General features: G+C 38.2%; 3 protein-coding genes across 4 annotated transcripts; 2 read left to right on the top strand and 1 right to left on the bottom strand.

Annotated features, from left to right (window-relative positions):
- Positions 1 to 1,364: 1,364 nt before the first annotated feature.
- Positions 1,365 to 2,324, bottom strand: LOC125582042. Its single transcript, XM_048748435.1, has one exon. The coding sequence runs from the start codon at positions 2,322 to 2,324 to the stop codon at positions 1,365 to 1,367; it is 960 nt and encodes a 319-aa protein (XP_048604392.1).
- An 8,051-nt stretch (positions 2,325 to 10,375) lies between these two features.
- Positions 10,376 to 12,280, top strand: LOC106381171 (endoglucanase 9-like). The gene is made up of 4 exons (XM_022695441.2): positions 10,376 to 10,879; positions 10,961 to 11,110; positions 11,272 to 11,377; positions 11,454 to 12,280. The coding sequence occupies exons 1-4, from the start codon at positions 10,433 to 10,435 to the stop codon at positions 11,948 to 11,950; spliced, it is 1,200 nt and encodes a 399-aa protein (XP_022551162.2). The 5' UTR covers positions 10,376 to 10,432; the 3' UTR covers positions 11,951 to 12,280.
- A 299-nt stretch (positions 12,281 to 12,579) lies between these two features.
- On the top strand, positions 12,580 to 16,338 carry LOC106381173 (probable serine/threonine-protein kinase drkD). Of its 2 annotated transcripts, none has more exons than XM_013821041.3 (5): positions 12,580 to 13,842; positions 13,945 to 14,026; positions 14,186 to 14,302; positions 14,415 to 14,509; positions 15,312 to 16,338. In XM_013821041.3, the coding sequence occupies exons 2-5, from the start codon at positions 13,988 to 13,990 to the stop codon at positions 15,334 to 15,336; spliced, it is 276 nt and encodes a 91-aa protein (XP_013676495.2). In that variant the 5' UTR covers positions 12,580 to 13,842; positions 13,945 to 13,987; the 3' UTR covers positions 15,337 to 16,338. The 2 variants fall into 2 exon arrangements, with proteins under 2 accessions (XP_013676495.2, XP_013676494.2); XM_013821040.3 differs by having other exon boundaries at positions 12,829 to 13,855.
- The last annotated feature ends 1,222 nt before the right edge of the window (positions 16,339 to 17,560 follow it).

Below are 17,560 nucleotides of genomic sequence, written 5' to 3' on the forward strand. Positions count from 1 at the left end.
ACCAAAGATTCTAAAGTGGGAAATGTTTGGTTCTCGACCAAACGCTAACTGAAGTGGGGAATACTTATGGTATGCACTCGGTCTGATCCGAATGAGTGCTTCTGCATGCAAAATGGCATGTCCCCATACAGAGGTTGGAAGTTTTGATCTCATGATCAATGGTCTTGCAATCAATTGCAGACGCTTAATTAAAGATTCAGCCAAACCATTTTGCGTATGAACATGAGCAACTGAATGTTCAACTTCAATTCCCATTACCATACAATAGTCATTGAATGCTTGGGATGTGAATTCACCAGCGTTGTCTAGTCTAACTCTTTTAATAGTATAATCAGGAAACTGTGCTCGCAGTTTGATTATCTGAGTTAGAAATCTCGCAAATGCCACATTTCGAGATGATAATAGACAAACGTGTGACCATCTACTGGATGCGTCAATTAATACCATAAAATAGTGGAATGGTCCACATGGTGGATGTATCGGTCCACATATATCACCTTGAATTCTTTCAAGGAACTTTGGTGATTCTTTATCGATTTTGGTTGGCGATGGCCTTACGATCAATTTTCCTAGAGAACATGCAACACATGTCATTTTATTCCCTTGAGAAATCTCCTGGATTTTCAGTGAATGACCATGTGAGCTCTCTATGATTCTACGCATCATTGTAGTGCCTGGATGGCCAAGGCGATCATGCCATAACGTGAACTCTTCTGGGTTCCGTTTTACTACAAGATTTGATTCGATCTCATCGATATAAGTATGATGTAATCCCGAAGGAAGTTCTGGAAACTTTTCCAATATGTGCTTTCTGCCACATTTTTCAGAAATTACATACATGTATTTCTTTCCATCCTCAGTTGCAGACTGAGTATCATATCCGTGAAGATATATGTCTTTAAAACTCAACAAATTCCTTTTAGAACTCGGAGAATATAAAGCATTATTTATGGAAAATTTTGTTCCATTCGGCAAAGTAAAGTTTGCTTTACCAGTTCCTTCAATCACGTCTGCAGGACCTGATATTGTATTGACGACAATTCTTGTCGGTTTTATATCAGAGAAATATCTCTTTTGTCTCAGAATAGTGTGCGTTGTTCCACTATCTGGTATGCATATTTCACGAATCCGTTTCTTGGATTTTGCTCCATTAGTATTTTGATCCATTTCTGAAATTATCATAAACATTAAATAAAAGTGAAACGTGAAATTTATTCATTGATTATATAAAGAAAACACACAATAATTATACATATATTGTTGTTAAAACAACATTATTCTTTGAAAACATAATTATTATACATTACAAATGAGGACTATTCAGCAGTCTTATTAGAAACATTTTCGTACTCTTCAAGAGTATTCTAGTCCAGCTCATTTGCGAAATCAGAGGATTCAAGGTATGAGGTCCCTTCAACGTTTTCCGTGAGGTTCACCTCTTTAGCCTTTCCTTTTATGGATTCTTGATATAACTTGCACAAATGTGGGGGAGTACGACAGGTACGGGACCAATGTCCTTTACATCCACATCTGTAACATACAGTCTCACTTTTCTTTGTGGTATCCTCTTCGGTTTCTTTGCCTTTATGAGGTTGTTCAGATCTAACCCATTTGTTAGATCTAATACTTTTAGGATAGTAAGGCTTTCCACGTTTGTTGTTGAAACGCCGACCACGACCTCGGTTGGTATGGTTTCTCCTTCCCGAATATTCTACCGCCGTAGCATTCACTTCGGGAAATGCCTTGGCTCCCGTAGGTCGGGAATTATGGTTTTTGATTAGTAACTCATCGTTCTTTTCAGCCAACATGAGTGTTACCATCAATTCAGAAAATTTGGTGTACCCACATTTTCTGTAAATTCGGGATAAGACGTTGTGTTCTTTGTGGAAGGTATTGTATGTCTTGTCAAGCATTTCTGCTTCGGTGACAGGGTTACCACAATATTTTAATTGTGCAACTATCCTTAAGATAGTGGAATTGTAATCTCTAACCCTTTGGAAATCCTGAAACCTCAGGGTTTTCCACTCTTCAAGAGCGTGAGGGAGATTGATTTCCTTTTGATTATCGAATCTGTCTTTCAAGGCTTGCCATAGTACAGCTGGGTCCTCAACGTCTCCATAGTCGTGAGTTAGATTCTCATCTAAGTGCTTCTTCAGGAAGATTATCGCCTCGGCTATATGCTCGGGTGGCGATTTGTTACCGACTTTTATAGCTTCGGATATCTTTTTTATTACAAGATAAGGTTTCACATTTGTGACCCATCTGACATAGTTTTCGCCGGTTACTTTTAGAGCCGGGAACTGGAGTTTCTCGATGTTTGCCATTTGTATTTCTAAAACACAAAATAGTAATTTTATTAGAACTTCATAATTTAAAAACCGTTTACATTAATCATACAAGCAATTACAAGGAGAAGCGATGTAAATAAAATTAAACCGATAATCATCTTAAATTCACTTGGAGTAAATTCTCCATCGAATAAACCATAAATAGAAACACAAATAAAAATGGCACATAAAAACAAAAGTGCGCGAATCATCTTTCTTGAAAAATTGGAGGAGAGCGATTTGAAATTTTTGAGAGAAGATGAAATGTTTTGGATGATGAAATGAAGTGAAAATGAGTTGTATTTATAGATGAAAATTACTGTTCATGACCGTTGGAGAAAGGGGAAATTTTTGAAAAAATTTCTTTGTGACCGTTGGGTTAAATCGAGTGCACCAAAAATTAGTCTGAAAATATCGTATTAAACGGTCAATCAAATCTATAAAATTTCATAAAAGTGAAAAATTATGACAATGAAATATTTATGTTATATGACAACAAATCATGCGACGGCTCAGCCGATCAATGCAGAATAATAAATAAATTATACGGCGGCTCGGCCGACCAATTAATAATAAACAGAATATAAGGCGGCTCAGCCGACCAATAAATAATAAACAGGATATAAGGCGGCTCGGCCGACCAATAAATAATAAACAGGATATAAGGCGGCTCGGCCGACCAATAAATAAATTAAATTACTAGTAAATAATATAGGCGGTATTCCGGCCATTATAACATGATATAAATAATAGTAGAGGCGGTATACCGACCATTATAACAGGGTATAAATGATACAAATAAATTTTACCGAATCGCAGAGTGATCGTGCTGATAACGTGTTATGAAATAACTTATAATTTATAGTATCGAGAAATTTAAATAAGAGTAGAATTTAATACCCGTAGGAAGCAAATAACACTACTATAAGTGAGAGAGTTTATTATAAGTAAGAAGAAGAAGATGTAATGGTTCTTTTCTTATAAACTCTTGTTCTTGTTTATGGTGTACAAAATAGTGAGATGAGTGATGATATTTATAGTGAACAACAATGCATAAAATATCAAAGATGGTGCTTGATTTGGTAAATGAGTGGGTGATCATAGTGCTTGATGAGTAGATGATCATAGTGCTTGATGAGTAGATGATCATAGTGCTTGAGTTGGTAAAGGAGTGGAGGATCATTTCAAAGTTTATCTTATAACATATATATATTATAATACTGCAAAGATAGCGAGAGGCTCTTTTCCGGTATCCGCTGACTGCACTATGCTATTAGTGAGTATCCCAACTGAGGTATTTTAATAATACCAAAAGCAATAACAATAGCTCTATATTATCATATCTCTTTGTCTGAGTTTTTTTTTTTTTGGGTTATGTTTTTATATGATTCACTCTGAAAGAAGGAGAATTCATAGAAACCCTAAGTCGGGATGGGACTTAGCCAGTCATGTGTCAACTTCAGTAGTTGTGTCAAACTCTATAAATCTAAAAAACGGATGAACGTACGGTTGTCTCCTCCCCTTTTCATTCGCTTTTGTTATTCCATAAACTAAAAGAATGTACCGGGAAAAAAAATAACGAGAGAGGTCGATGAATAATTGGATTAACAAGCATGAAAAGAGAAACACATAGTAAATTGGATTAATGTCGTTTCCATTGTACTAAACAGTTTTGACTAAGACCCAAGACTACACGCTGTTATCTTGGCACTCAAGCTTCCTTCTTATGTTATGTCCTCTCTTTTTTCTAATAGAAAACCCCTTAAACCCTAAGTCCCTAACCTAGTTTAACTATAAATTACCGAACATAGTATCTCATTATATCCAGTTATCCTCATCCTTAATGGAAAACTCAAACTAACCATAAATATTTTGTTAAGCCGTAAGTATGTGAGCAAGAGCAAGACTGCAACTAGAGAGATAAACAGAAGGTTTTCATTTTATTGATTTTGCTTAAGTTCTGTTACAATGAAGAGAGATCTATTTATACTAAAATGATGAAATCCTAGAGTATTCCTTGCTGTCAATTAGGGTTTCTCTCCTTCATTGGATTCCAGCACATGATAGCGATTCCTTAATGTCACTGGACAAAGCTCAGAACCGTACAATGCAGGACCACAATCTCTCTTCTTGACTTCACTCTTCAAAGTAGCCGTTGGCGGTTTCAGTGTCTGAATGGGCTTCGTTTCTGTTTCACTTAAGCCCACTCCGTGTCTTGTGAATCTTGTCTCAGCCCATGGAGCTTTGTGTGTTTCCAGACTTTCACTTAATCTCAATGCTCTGTTCTTTTCCTCTGTTTCAGACTCTGTTCTCTCTTTTGGCTTCCATATCTTCTTCACCTTCTCAGTTCTGTCTACATGTCCCCTCAAACTTTATGTGGGTGAACAGACCACACCAAGTTTGAACCGCAGATTCTGATAAGCTTGTGTAGCCAAGGATTTTGTGAATATATCAGGTAGATGAAGTAGTCCCGGTATGTGATGCACGATTAGCTTTCCCATAGCTACCTTCTCACGCACGAAGTGGAAATCTACTTCAAAGTGTTTTGATCTTTTGTGCATTGCTGGTGTTGCGGAGAGATATACTGCTGAGAGATTATCACAAAACAATTCAGGAGGGTCCTCGTGAGGAATACCAATTTCATCCATAAGGTTTGTTAACCAAACAACTTCTGCTGCAGTATCTGATAAGGTACGGTACTCAGCTTCAGTAGAACTTCTTGAAACTGATTCTTGTTTCTGAGCTGACCAGGAGATGATGTTGGACCCTAGGAAAGTGCAGAAACCCCCAGTAGATCTTCTAGTATCAGGACAGCCTCCCCAATCGCTGTCACTATAAGCTCTTACTTTAGAATCTGTCTGAGAATTGAAAGAGATACCAAAGCTTGTTGTGCCGCGAAGATATCTCAGGACCCTTTTCAGTAATAGAAAGTCAGTCTCAGTTGGAGCATGCATCTTTTGGCAGATGTAGTTGACTGCATATTGAAGATCAGGCCTTGTTAAGGTCAAGTACTGTAACTTTCCCGCGAGACTTCTGAAGTAAGTAGGTTGGGGAAAAAGCGTTGAGTCTTCTGGTACACGGTTGAGTTGTAGAGGAAGAGGAGTAGCCACTGGTGTACATCCTGACATTCCAGAGATGTGGAGAAGATCTTCAGCATACTTCTCTTGATTTAAGAACATCCCTTCTGAGTGAGAGTGAGCTTGTAGACCAAGAAAATAATCAAAACTGCCCAAGTCTTTCATCTTGAACTCTCTGTTTAGAGCTTCTAATAACTTTCCAATGAAATCCTTGTTACTCCCAGTCAAGGCTATGTCGTCCACATAAAGTAAAAGGAGCAGTAGGTCTCCATTCCGACGATAGATGAATAGAGAAGGATCTCTAAGACTGCAGGTAAAGCCAAATTCTAACAGAAAATCGCTGAATTTGTTGAACCAGGCTCTTGGAGCTTGTTTCAAACCATTGATAGCCTTGTTAAGTTTGCACACATGAGCTGGTTTCTCAGGGTTGATAAAACCTGGAGGTTGATGCATATAGACAGTTTCTGCCAGGTCTCCATACATAAAGGCATGCTTGACATCAAGCTGTTTGATGTCCCATTTGTTGACAGTGGCAAGATGAAGAATAGCTCTGATGGTAGGAGATTTTACCACAGGACTATAAGTGTCCAAGTAGTCGATGCCTTCTTCTTGGTCATAACCTTTGACCACCAATCTTGATCTTAAGCATTTCACAGTACCATCAGCGTTTAGTTTTACTCTGAAGATCCATATGCAACCGAGAATATGCATATCTGGTTGATAGGGAACAAGAGTGAATGTGCCAGTTTCATCAAACGAAACCATTTCCTCCATCATAGCTCCAGTCCAACCAGGATGTTTTAAAGCTTCCCTTACTGTTCTTGGTTCTTGAGGAGTTGTAGTGACAGTGAAGAGAACATATCTTGGATTTGGTTTTGTCGTTCCCACCTTTGATCTTGTAACCATAGGATGAGTAGAGAGACTGACAATTGTTGGCGGTATTTGACTTGAGGTAGTAGCTCTTGTCTCAGCTTCCTCTCTTTGAGTTTCAGTGTACATGTTCTCGTTAACATCAGAGTTTTGGATGTTAACACCAATGTTTGGTGAATCTGAGACACATTCTTGTTCTGTTTCAGAGACAGGATTTTCCTCTGTTGCAGTAGGTATTGATCTTTGTAGTTCTACAGCCGGAAGAGATCCAAACTGCACTGTAGTCGGTTGATCAGAACTCAAATCCTGACCCATAGTGTTGAGAGAAGCTGAAGTTGTCTCAGTGATTGTTGGAGGTATCTGAGAGCTTTCTGGGAAAACTGGTGGAACTGTCGGTGTTGGTTGAGCTAAGAGAGGAACTGGCAACAGCTGTGATTCAGTGTGATGAGTTTTTGTTGAAGCTTGAGGCGCAGAAGCTGGTGTAGTATGTAGAAAGCTTTGTTGCCATGCTGACATCAGAAGTGTTGAAGTGAGTTGATGAAGATGCGAGTAAGTAGAAGCAAAAGGTAAACACATCTCATCAAACAGAACATGTCTTTTTATATAGACTTTTCCAGTAGGAGGATGAAGGCACCTATAGCCTTTATATTTTTCGTTGTAGCCTAGGAAAACACACTGAAGAGATTTGGGATCCAATTTATTTGCGGTGTAAGGTCTCAGTGAAGGGTAGCATGCACTGCCAAAGATTCTCAAAGCTAAATACTCAGGTTTTCTGTTGAACAAAACTTCATAAGGACTCTTGTTGTTGGGGAGAGTTGAAGAAGGGAGCAGATTGCCAAGAAAGCTAGAGGTGAAGAACGCCTCTACCCAATATTTTTGAGGAACCTTTCCATCAAAAAGCATAGATAATCCTAGCTCCGTTATGTGTCTATGCTTTCTCTCAGCGATCCCATTTTGTTGTGGAGTATGTGGGCAAGACATCAATGGTTTTATCCCATGAGAAGAGAGATGTGCCACAAATTTGTTGCTAATGAACTCACCTCCTCCATCACTTTGGAACATAAGAATCTTCTGATTTAGTTGTTTCTCTACCAGACTTTGCCACATAATAAAGATTTGAAGAAAATCTGACTTCTGTCTCATTGGATAAAACCAACAAAATCTAGAGAAATTATCCACTAAAACAGCATAATATCTGAACCCTTGGACAGAACAGACAGGAGAAGGGCCCCAAAGATCACAATGAACCTTCTCAAGAGGTCTACTAGAAACATAAACAGAACTAGAGAAAGGCAGTTTAGCACTCTTTCCAAGCTGACATGAAGAACAGATCTTGGTCATGCTTTTATTGATGTTGATAGCTTGACTTCTGGATAGAATTTGTAGAATCTCAGCACTTGGATGACCCAATCTCTTGTGCCAGACTTCTCCACTGGCTGCGACCTGTCTTGCAGTGTAGAAGGCTGAAAAAGTTGGGTTTTCCAAGACATAGAGATCTTTATGTCTGCTTCCTTGTGTCAGGATTTGCTTGGTGAGCTTGTCCTTAACATACACACCATCACAATCAAATGTAAACTCACATGGATAGTCTACTGTCAGTTTTGATACTGAAAGTAAAGATTTTGCAATATTTAGACAGACTAATACATCCTTCAAGGAAAGAATACCTGAGGAACATGCTGCTGTCTGAAGTGGAACTGATCCGATGTGAGTAATGGGTAAGAAGTTCCCATCAGCCACCATAACTGAATCATTGCCGAGATACTGTTGAGAAGACTGTAGATTCTGGTGAGAGCCAGTGACATGAGCAGAAGCTGCTGTGTCTGGGTACCACTCAGTTCTGTTGTAGGATTGATCATTTGAAGGAGGATCAATTGTAACATGAAGAGCAGCCATTGCAGAGGGTAAATCAGTGCTCTGATAAGATATATCAAAACGTCTGTAGCATTTGAGAGCGTTATGACCAAATCTGCCACAAATCTGACAGGTAGGTCTGTTTGAAGCATCACCAGGAGTTGTATTGTTCACAGCCGAGATTTGTTGATGAAAGCCCCGACCTCTTGTAGAGTATCCTCTGCCTCTATTATAGCCAAAACGACCATTACTGCCCCCTTTACCACGGTACTGAGTGAAGTGAGGAGCCTGCTGCGAATACTGGTTGTTTTGTGAGTAGTTGGGCTCAGTGGCAGAGACATGAAAGGCAAGATGTGGAGACACCGAGGTTTGAGAGGCGTCATAGGATTTTAGGCGGTCATCGAAGCCCTGAAGCCGAGGAACTATATCTTTAAAGGTTGGAGGCAGAGTAGAGTCCATGGCTCCTTCTATACTTGTCTTGATAGGCTCATACTCTCTTCCTAAGCCTTGTAATGCCGTAAAGACCTTCATTTTCTCAGTAACTGGACTGCCAACTGAGTTCAGTTGATCACACAATCCTTTAATCTCCTTCAGATAGTCACTCATCGTCTCGTTAGTCTTTGAAACGGTTTGAAGTCGTCGTTGAAGCTCGAACAAGCGAGAGGAGGACACCCTATTAAAGTGGTTTCCAAGTGAGATCCATACTTCGTGAGCGGTGTGAGCACCAAGAACAACACTCAGTATATCTTCAGAGAGAGAACCTACCAGCCAAGCTTGTACTATTTGGTCTGATCTGACCCACTGTTGATAGTCTGGATTTGGAACTTCTCTGAAGCCCCCAGCGACATTTGGAACAGGTATGGAAGGAGGAGGTGCAGGATTAGAGCCGTTGACAATGCCTAGAAGGTCGACTCCAGATAGAAAAGACTCAAACTGTCTCTTCCAGTGGATGTAGTTGCGTTCGGTGAGCTTGATAGTAACGCAGTTGAAGATGTTGAGTTTGGGTTGAGCATAGATATCTAGAGCGTTGTCCATCGTCCAAGCTCTGATACCATGTGAGCAAGAGCAAGACTGCAACTAGAGAGATAAACAGAAGGTTTTCATTTTATTGATTTTGCTTAAGTTCTGTTACAATGAAGAGAGATCTATTTATACTAAAATGATGAAACCCTAAAGTATTCCTTGCTGTCAATTAGGGTTTCTCTCCTTCATTGGATTCCAGCACATGATAGCGATTCCTTCATGTCACTGGACAAAGCTCAGAACCCGTACAATGCAGGACCACAATCTCTCTTCTTGACTTCACTCTTCAAAGTAGCCGTTGGCGGTTTCAGTGTCTGAATGGGCTTCGTTTCTGTTTCACTTAAACCCACTCCGTGTCTTGTGAAGCTTGTCTCAGCCCATGGAGCTTTGTGTGTTTCCAGACTTTCACTTAATCTCAATGCTCTATTCTTTTCCTTTGAAAATGTTTCAGACTCTGTTCTCTCTTTTGGCTTCCATATCTTCTTCACCTTCTCAGTTCTGTCTACAAAGTAAACATCAAAATATATACAAATAAAACAGGTGATGTTACAATTTCCCACTAAGTAATGTTTTAAAAATATTTTTTTCATTAGTCAGTAAGCTTCAGTCTTTTTCCTGATCTTTTAATTAACTAAATGAAAATAATAATAAGGTAAAGGATTTATTGGAGAAATAAAGGTAAATTAAGGCTATTTTTTTCCAAGAAGCCGTATTTGGCACTTCCATCAGTGCCGTATCAAATCCCTCTCATATCTCTGCATGCATCTCTCTCTCCATTGCTGTGTATATATATATGGACGTTCATATCATACACTGGTACCTCAAAACTCAAAACGAATCAACTTCTCTGCCTAAGGAAAAATGTCTTCTCTTTTCTTCTTAGTTTTCCTTTTCTCTTCTTTTCTCACGCTAAATGTTGATGCCAATCCAAATTACGTAGAAGCTCTCTCCAAGTCATTGCTCTTCTTCCAAGGTCAGCGGTCCGGTCCCCTCCCAACAGACCAACAACTCTCCTGGAGGGCTAGCTCCGGCCTTTCTGATGGCTCCTCCGCCAATGTACACCCTAAAAACACTAAACCTCTTCTAGTTCTATCAGTAACTGTTTTCTTTTGCTAAAAATGTAAATATAATTTTTTTAAACGAAGGATGAGGGTTATAAATAGAATATCGATTGTCTTTTGCTTTTATCAGTAACATTTAATAAATATTTTATATGATTTGCAGGTGGACTTAACTGGTGCGTACTACGACGCAGGAGACAACGTCAAGTTCAACTTCCCAATGGCGTTTACCACAACAATGCTTTCATGGAGCACATTTGATTACGGTGAGCAGATGGGTCTTGAGCTCCAAAACGCACGTGTTAACATCCGTTGGGCCACGGATTATCTGCTGAAATGTGCGACAGCCACTCCCGGGAAGCTTTACGTCGGGGTAGGAGATCCTAATGCTGATCACAAATGCTGGGAACGGCCTGAAGATATGGACACACCTCGTACAGTCTATTCTGTATCCCCTTCTAACCCCGGTTCTGACGTAGCAGCTGAAACTGCAGCAGCTCTGGCCGCAGCTTCTATGGTTTTCAGGGAAGTTGATTCTGAGTACTCGCTTTTACTGCTGGCAACAGCTAAGAATGTGATGGAGTTTGCCATTAAGTACAGAGGAAATTACAGTGATTCCCTTTCTTCATCTGTCTGTCCTTTCTACTGCTCCTACTCTGGTTACAAGGTCTACTCTCACGTGTATCATCTCTTTCCCAAAGACAAATCATTGCAACTAAACAATTTTAACGTGAATGTATGATGACAGGACGAGCTTATGTGGGGTGCGGCGTGGCTGCAGAAAGCTACCAATGACCCCAATTACAAAAACTTCATAGAATCTCTAGGAGGTGGAGATCATCCTGACATCTTCAACTGGGACAGCAAATATGCTGGCGCCTATGTTCTTCTTTCACAGGTATGTCTAGTTTTTTAACTAAATGAGGAAGTTCCTGTCTCTTATAGAACGGAAGGTAGCCTTTGTAAATTCCTAATAATATTTCGTATCAAAGGTGCTTTGAACCCGAGACACTTTAGTTGCTAAAAGAAGTTTCATAGAATCCCTATTTGACTCCCCAGCGAGCATTAGTTAACAAAGACATCAACTATGAACTATACAAGCAAGAAGCTGAGAGTTTCATACGCAAGATCCTCCCAAACTCTCCCTCTACTCATTACACTCCAGGTGAACAGAAACTACCACAATCATGATTACGAATCGTTCTTTCTTTCTAAAACGTTTCTATTAACAATTACAACAGGAGGCTTGATGTACAAGTTACCTCAGAGCAACCTACAACACGTAACCGCCATAACATTCTTGCTCACAACCTACGCCAAGTACATGAAAGCCACACAACATATATTCAACTGCGGAAACTCCGTCATTGTCAACCCCGACACCTTGATAAGCTTATCGAAGCAACAAGTGGATTACATACTCGGCGAGAACCCAATAAAGATGTCGTACATGGTTGGATTCGGATCCAGATTCCCCATGAGAATCCACCACAGAGCATCGTCGCTTCCTTCACAAGTACTTCTTTCAAAACCTTTCAACTGCACCGAGGGATTCCAATTTTACCACACGCAAAACCCCAACCCTAACATTGTCACGGGAGCAATCGTAGGGGGTCCAGATAAGAACGATGAGTATCCAGATAAGAGAGACCATTACATACACTCGGAACCGGGTACTTACATCAACGCCCCCTTCGTTAGACCTTTGGCGTACTTCGCCTCCCGTGGATCTGCTTGAAATGGAATCCACCACCACTTTTGTCCTACGTGAAAGTTGCCTTTGAGTTGCGAAAATGGTTACTTAGAGCTGTTGGCTTAAACCGAACTTGACTATCTATAACGGAATAAATAATTCAAATGTAAAACTCTTAATGGGCTAAGACCTAATATTAACGAACATGTAATAAGATATTACTGAAATTTTATTTTAAAGAAGTTTTACAGAAACATGGAAGTTCTTCTAATCCAATAGTTTGATTACGAGTTAATTAATGATTTTACACTTGAAAAATATGATTGATCACTAATTATTTCTGAGTTATGGAAAAAAAATCTAAAGGAAATGTTCAGCATAGTGGAATAAGAATATACTGTTTCGGGTGAAGTTTCGGCCGCTCTAGGTGGCATCCTTGTAGGTAAAGATTCATTAATGATTCTACGTGTGAAAGTCCAAGTTTCGAATATAAAAAATAACGGATTCCATAACTACATACACATATATAACATATACATACACACATATACATTTTAAAAACTTTAATGGGTAGAATCCCCGTTGGAGGTGCTCTCAGTGCTCACCACATGGCTACGTTAGGGGATCTTTTATTTATTAATAGAAACTATACATTCATAAAATTCTGAAGTGAAAGTTTAGATTTCTTATTCGTGATATATTTGCTAAAATAACTTTCAAAATCAAACTCAACTCTTAATAATGGCCTTGTGATATACGAAATCTATTGAATGTTAGATGTTAGTTAATTTTTCCCTAATAATAACTGATTATAAAGAGACATAAGTTTGATGATGATTGGTGAACTTCTTTTTCAATCGAATTAAAGTCTTTTAGCTCATAAATCAAAATTTAGATGACTCTAAAAAGACAAATCTTACAAGTCTTTTTAGCTCATAAATCAAAATTTAGATGACTCTAAAAAAACAAATCTTACACTATATCATTACAACATAAAGTAATAACATAATAAAATTTCTGATTATAATATAATTACAAAATAAAGTAAATACAACCAAAATTTGCTTTGATTTCTCTCTCTTTTTCCCTTTATCTTCCTAATTCTCTCATTTCTTTAATCTACTTTGTGAATCATTTCTACTCTACCGTCTAATTTATACTTCAGATTCTACGGGTTTCTTATGTTATATTTAAGCTTTAGATAGTTTACAATTCAGTTTAAGATATTTCAATTTCGAGGTTTCCTAATCTTTATATATAAAGTTGAATTGTGTGATGCACACAGCTTTCCACAACACCACAACAGGTTGGGGCTTTTTTCGACACCTGTCAGCTCCAGAGTAGATCGGTGTGGCCCACGTTCCCTCCTCCTTCTCGCGCGCGTCGTGTTGTCTGTATCATCTTCTCAACATCAACAATCAAAGATCAGTAGCCGACAGTTTCAACTTTCATTAATACAAACGTAAAGCCCAGCTTTAACGTGATTTACCCCACTCGTCTCACTCTCAAGCATTCAATCAACCTCATCATCTCCAAAGTAACCGATGGAAACTCAAACTATAAATCCCCAAGCTCTCAGAGATGAACAACCTCAGCGAAATCGAGAAGAATAGTCTTTTCTGATTACCAACTCCGACAATCTCATCACCTTACCGGCTGAGATGAGCTCCGAAACGTCGGCGGCTGGAGACGGCGGCGAAACGAGCGCTGGGCCAGCACCGGCATACGACAAACAGAAGGAGAAGGCGCGCGTGAGCAGACCGTCTCTGATCCTGTGCCACGACGCGCACCAGAACGACGCATCTGCAGTCTGGAAGCTCCTGGAGAAAGATCAGTCTCTGGTTCACGCCAGAGATTACGACAGCCAAACGTCTCGGGTGGATCGATGTTGTTAAATGTCTGATCGAGTTTGGTGCTGATGTCAACGCTCAGGACAGGTGGAAGAACACGGTACACTCTTTTTTTAAATGTTATTCGGTTCTTTTATCTCTTTATATCATGTTTGATCTGAAACTTTTGTTGTGTGTGTGTTTTGAAAGCCTCTGGCTGATGCAGAAGCTAATATGAGCTAGGAAGCAGAAAATGATCGAGCTACTCAAATCTCATGGCGTTTTATCTTATGTGAGTTTTTTTAATATCAAAGTTATAAACTTTCATTCCTTGAGGTAGAAAAATTGCTATGAAATATTAAAAGATTATTGCAATAAATTTTGGAACTTTCTCTGTGAAGCAAAGCAGCCTGCTTTAATGCGTGTGGCTGATTGAATTTTGTCTACGCAGGGTCAAAACGGAAGTCACTTTGAACCAAAGCCTTTGCCACCACCAATTCCAAAGAAGTGTGACTGGGAGATTGACCCTGCTGAGCTGGATTTCTCAAATGCAGCCATGATTGGAAAGGTTTGTGTATTCTTTTTGAATCAAGTTTTGATCGTAGGTGATCGATCCATAGTTTTGAGTTTGTTTAGTTCAGTGCAGTGGACTAATTGGATCTTTGGTCACATTTTGTTAGGGTTCATTTGGTGAGATTGTGAAAGCCTATTGGAGCGGAACACCAGTGGCTGTCAAACGTATTCTTTCTTCTCTTTCAGATGATAGACTGGTTATGTAAGTTCTTATTTCTCTCTTTTGAGATTAGCTGATACCTTGGTAGAAGTCTGTCCTAAGATTCTTGTGTATTCATACTTGGTGTACTTTAAATGTATAGATTGATTTCTATTGTGATACTTTAATTTACAAGATTTTTGTCGGTTTACTTCTTTTTTTTTATCAGAGTCGGTTACTTCAATGGTTCGAATTTGCTTATATGAGAAACTGGAATCAACATTGAACTGATTCAAAGATTAGGTTCATTTAAATTAGAGAAAAAGACTAGAATAGCACCAAACCAAACAAAGTTTTCGTTTTCAAACCAGCATTTAAAGCCCAAAGTCACAAAAATAGATTTTTTTAAAGAGGTAAATATACACTTATACTTCTTTGGTATTAATCTAAACCTTAAGGTTTAGAGTTAAGGGGTGGAGTTTTGGAATTATGATTCAAAATTTTATATAAAAAAAAATAAATACTAAAAAATTTAAAATAAAAATTTAAAAAACAGTTTCAAAAAGTATTTTTGAATTATAAAAAGAAAATTTGAAAAGAAAAAAAATTCGGAAAAAAATTTCAAAAAAAAGTTATAAAAAATTTCGAATCTGAAAACATCTAATCTGAAACTATAAAAAAAAATCATTTTTTTTTATTTGTTTTTATTTATTTTTGTTTGTTTATTTAATTTTAAGCCAAAGGTATTAGGGATATTTTACCCTTTAATAAATGTCATTTTTGTGACTTCATCACGATTAACAGAAGGGTGCATTTTTAATGGTCTCCCTAATCCTTGGGTTATGGTTAATGCCTCAATCTAAAGGCTCCGTCAAGAATCAGATCTGTGAGGCTCAATCTTCCTCTCCTCCCTACGGTGTCTCCTCGGCTAGAAAGCCCCCTCCGACATTCGCCTTCCATACCACCACAAGTCCAACTTCAAGTTTCGGCTTCCGACGTTTGTAAACCCGGTGTCCGTGGGGCTCCACAATTAACTCGGGTTTTAGATCTGGAATTTTGTCAGTTGTCTCGGTTGTGCTCACCTTATGTCTCCTCCATCACCACTGTCCCTGGCCTTCCTACTCCGCTCACCGTTCCATTGTCATCATCTCAGCCATATCAGTTAAACATCGCCGCTTCTTTGCTCCGCCGTGATTCCTTGCAGTTCATCGGATTCTTTGACCGAGGAAGGCTGAGTCATTTTGTTCATGAGATGGGCTACTTTCATTTTGCAGTGAGCTTGACAAGCCCAATAAAGCTCCAAGGCTCCCATCTCTTCCTAGCAGTTTCACAGCCCACTTTGATGTGGGATGGATTGGTCTCCTTGACTAATCTTCTAAAAATGTTTGGTGGGTTCACTAGCGTTTTTACAGAGACATATTTACACACAAAGTTTCATCTCTCTTGTTCGAAGAGTAGCCTTTCTTTCCATTTACCGGTGGGTTCACCGGGACCATCATGTTCATCCTTTGCTTCCTTTTTAAGGAGTGCTTTCCCTCCAATCTTGTGGAGGTGTTTGTCCATATCTATAACCGTCTTGCTATCTTGTGGAGCGATCCGTTCGGGACCTGAAGATGCAGCGGGATTCGTTTCGACGAGTTTCCGAGGTGTGGATTGGATGTCAACGCCACAATTTAAGGTGACTATTTCTCTGCTGTCCGACCATGTCGTGAAAGCTACACTGACGCATTCAAGCACCGTCTTGAGTTTGCTGTCATCTTCTTCTTTTGAAGACCTATCATTTTTATCTTTTGCTGTTGTAGTTTATCTTTTCAATCAAAGAGGATGGACAATTCCCTCTAGTATTTGTAATCAAGCAAGTTGAACTTAATGAAAAAGTTGTGTTTCAAAAAGGTTAATGCCTCACAGAAATTGGGCCACCAAGCCCATGCCAGTAATATCTTAATGTATTCCCAGTAACTCAATCAGACATTCCTAATACACGTAACATGGCCAAAAAATACCTTAGCAAATGACTAAGTTTGTTTTACTTCATTGAAAATCGTTTAAATTGTTCATATATTTACACTTATATGCATCACTCATCAGTTTTCTTCATCCTGCCTTTACCGAAAAAAGAAGAGCAAAATGTTGTAAAAGACCTTTTCCTTATTACTGATATCTTGTAATAGTTTCTTACTTCATTTACGACTTAATCAACGTTCATTTATAAAATATTAAATCACCACTCAAGATATTCAGAGACAATATAATATCTTGTAATGGTCTCTATATTTTCTCTCATTTTTAAATTATTTTCTATATTTTTAATGGTGAAAAACTCTTTAAGAACTCACCGCTAATGATGCTGTAAAGCATCTTAAACGAGAATCGGGATACCACATCTTCACTTCTATTTTTGATTTTTTTTCTTTTTTCTTTAATAGTTAGATACTGGAGCATATCCTTGCACTAGAGTTACTCTTACATATTAGTCTATATTATAGCGCTTATAATTATAAAACAATATCCAAATTTTCACAATATATATAGTTCCCTAACATTCAAATAATTGTTTAATAGGATCCACACTTAAAAATATACTAAAAGTAGTGTTTTTAAAACCGAACGATCTGTGGTTGGACTAAGTTTGACTATGACTCAGTCACATAGGTGAGTTGGGTTTAATAGTTGGTTTTACCATAAACTGGTCAAATGTTAGAGTGAATCTTGAAATAATTGAACTTAATATAAACCAATTGAACTATCAAAAATCTATGAACCAAACATATAAAATACCTTATATTTATAATGTTTTATATTTGATATTAATTTATATTTTAATTACGTATCATATTTACTAACTTTATTTTAAATTATATATCTAAAAAATATTAAATTAGATAATTGAACCACGTTTGATACGGTCGAACCACCATGATCTATCTGAATAAATATCTGATTTATCTTCCGGACCAGTTTTAAAACATTACCAAAACCAGATTGGTGAAGTTTCTTAACTAATAAAATAGTCATTTGATGAGTAAAAAAGGCTCACAAGTTCTAAATTTCATTATGAGCTACAATGAGTCGGGGTTTAATATAATAGCTTAAGCTAATTTGTGTTTTCCACCA

The sequence above is a fragment of the Brassica napus genome, chromosome C2 (assembly GCF_020379485.1).
Source record: "Brassica napus cultivar Da-Ae chromosome C2, Da-Ae, whole genome shotgun sequence".
NCBI lineage: Eukaryota > Viridiplantae > Streptophyta > Magnoliopsida > Brassicales > Brassicaceae > Brassica > Brassica napus.

Excerpts from the sequence above, each read along its gene's own strand:
- LOC125582042 (XM_048748435.1), bottom strand. The coding sequence starts at position 2,324 with ATGGCAAACATCGAGAAACTCCAGTTCCCGGCTCTAAAAGTAACCGGC.
- LOC106381171 (XM_022695441.2), top strand. The coding sequence starts at position 10,433 with ATGGCGTTTACCACAACAATGCTTTCATGGAGCACATTTGATTACGGT. Across the intron at positions 11,111-11,271 it reads CCTATGTTCTTCTTTCACAG|CGAGCATTAGTTAACAAAGA; the intron begins GTATGTCTAGTT and ends TTGACTCCCCAG. Across the intron at positions 11,378-11,453 it reads CTCTACTCATTACACTCCAG|GAGGCTTGATGTACAAGTTA; the intron begins GTGAACAGAAAC and ends CAATTACAACAG.
- LOC106381173 (XM_013821041.3), top strand. The coding sequence starts at position 13,988 with ATGATCGAGCTACTCAAATCTCATGGCGTTTTATCTTAT. Across the intron at positions 14,027-14,185 it reads CTCATGGCGTTTTATCTTAT|GGTCAAAACGGAAGTCACTT; the intron begins GTGAGTTTTTTT and ends TTGTCTACGCAG. Across the intron at positions 14,510-15,311 it reads TCAGATGATAGACTGGTTAT|GCTCCGTCAAGAATCAGATC; the intron begins GTAAGTTCTTAT and ends CTCAATCTAAAG.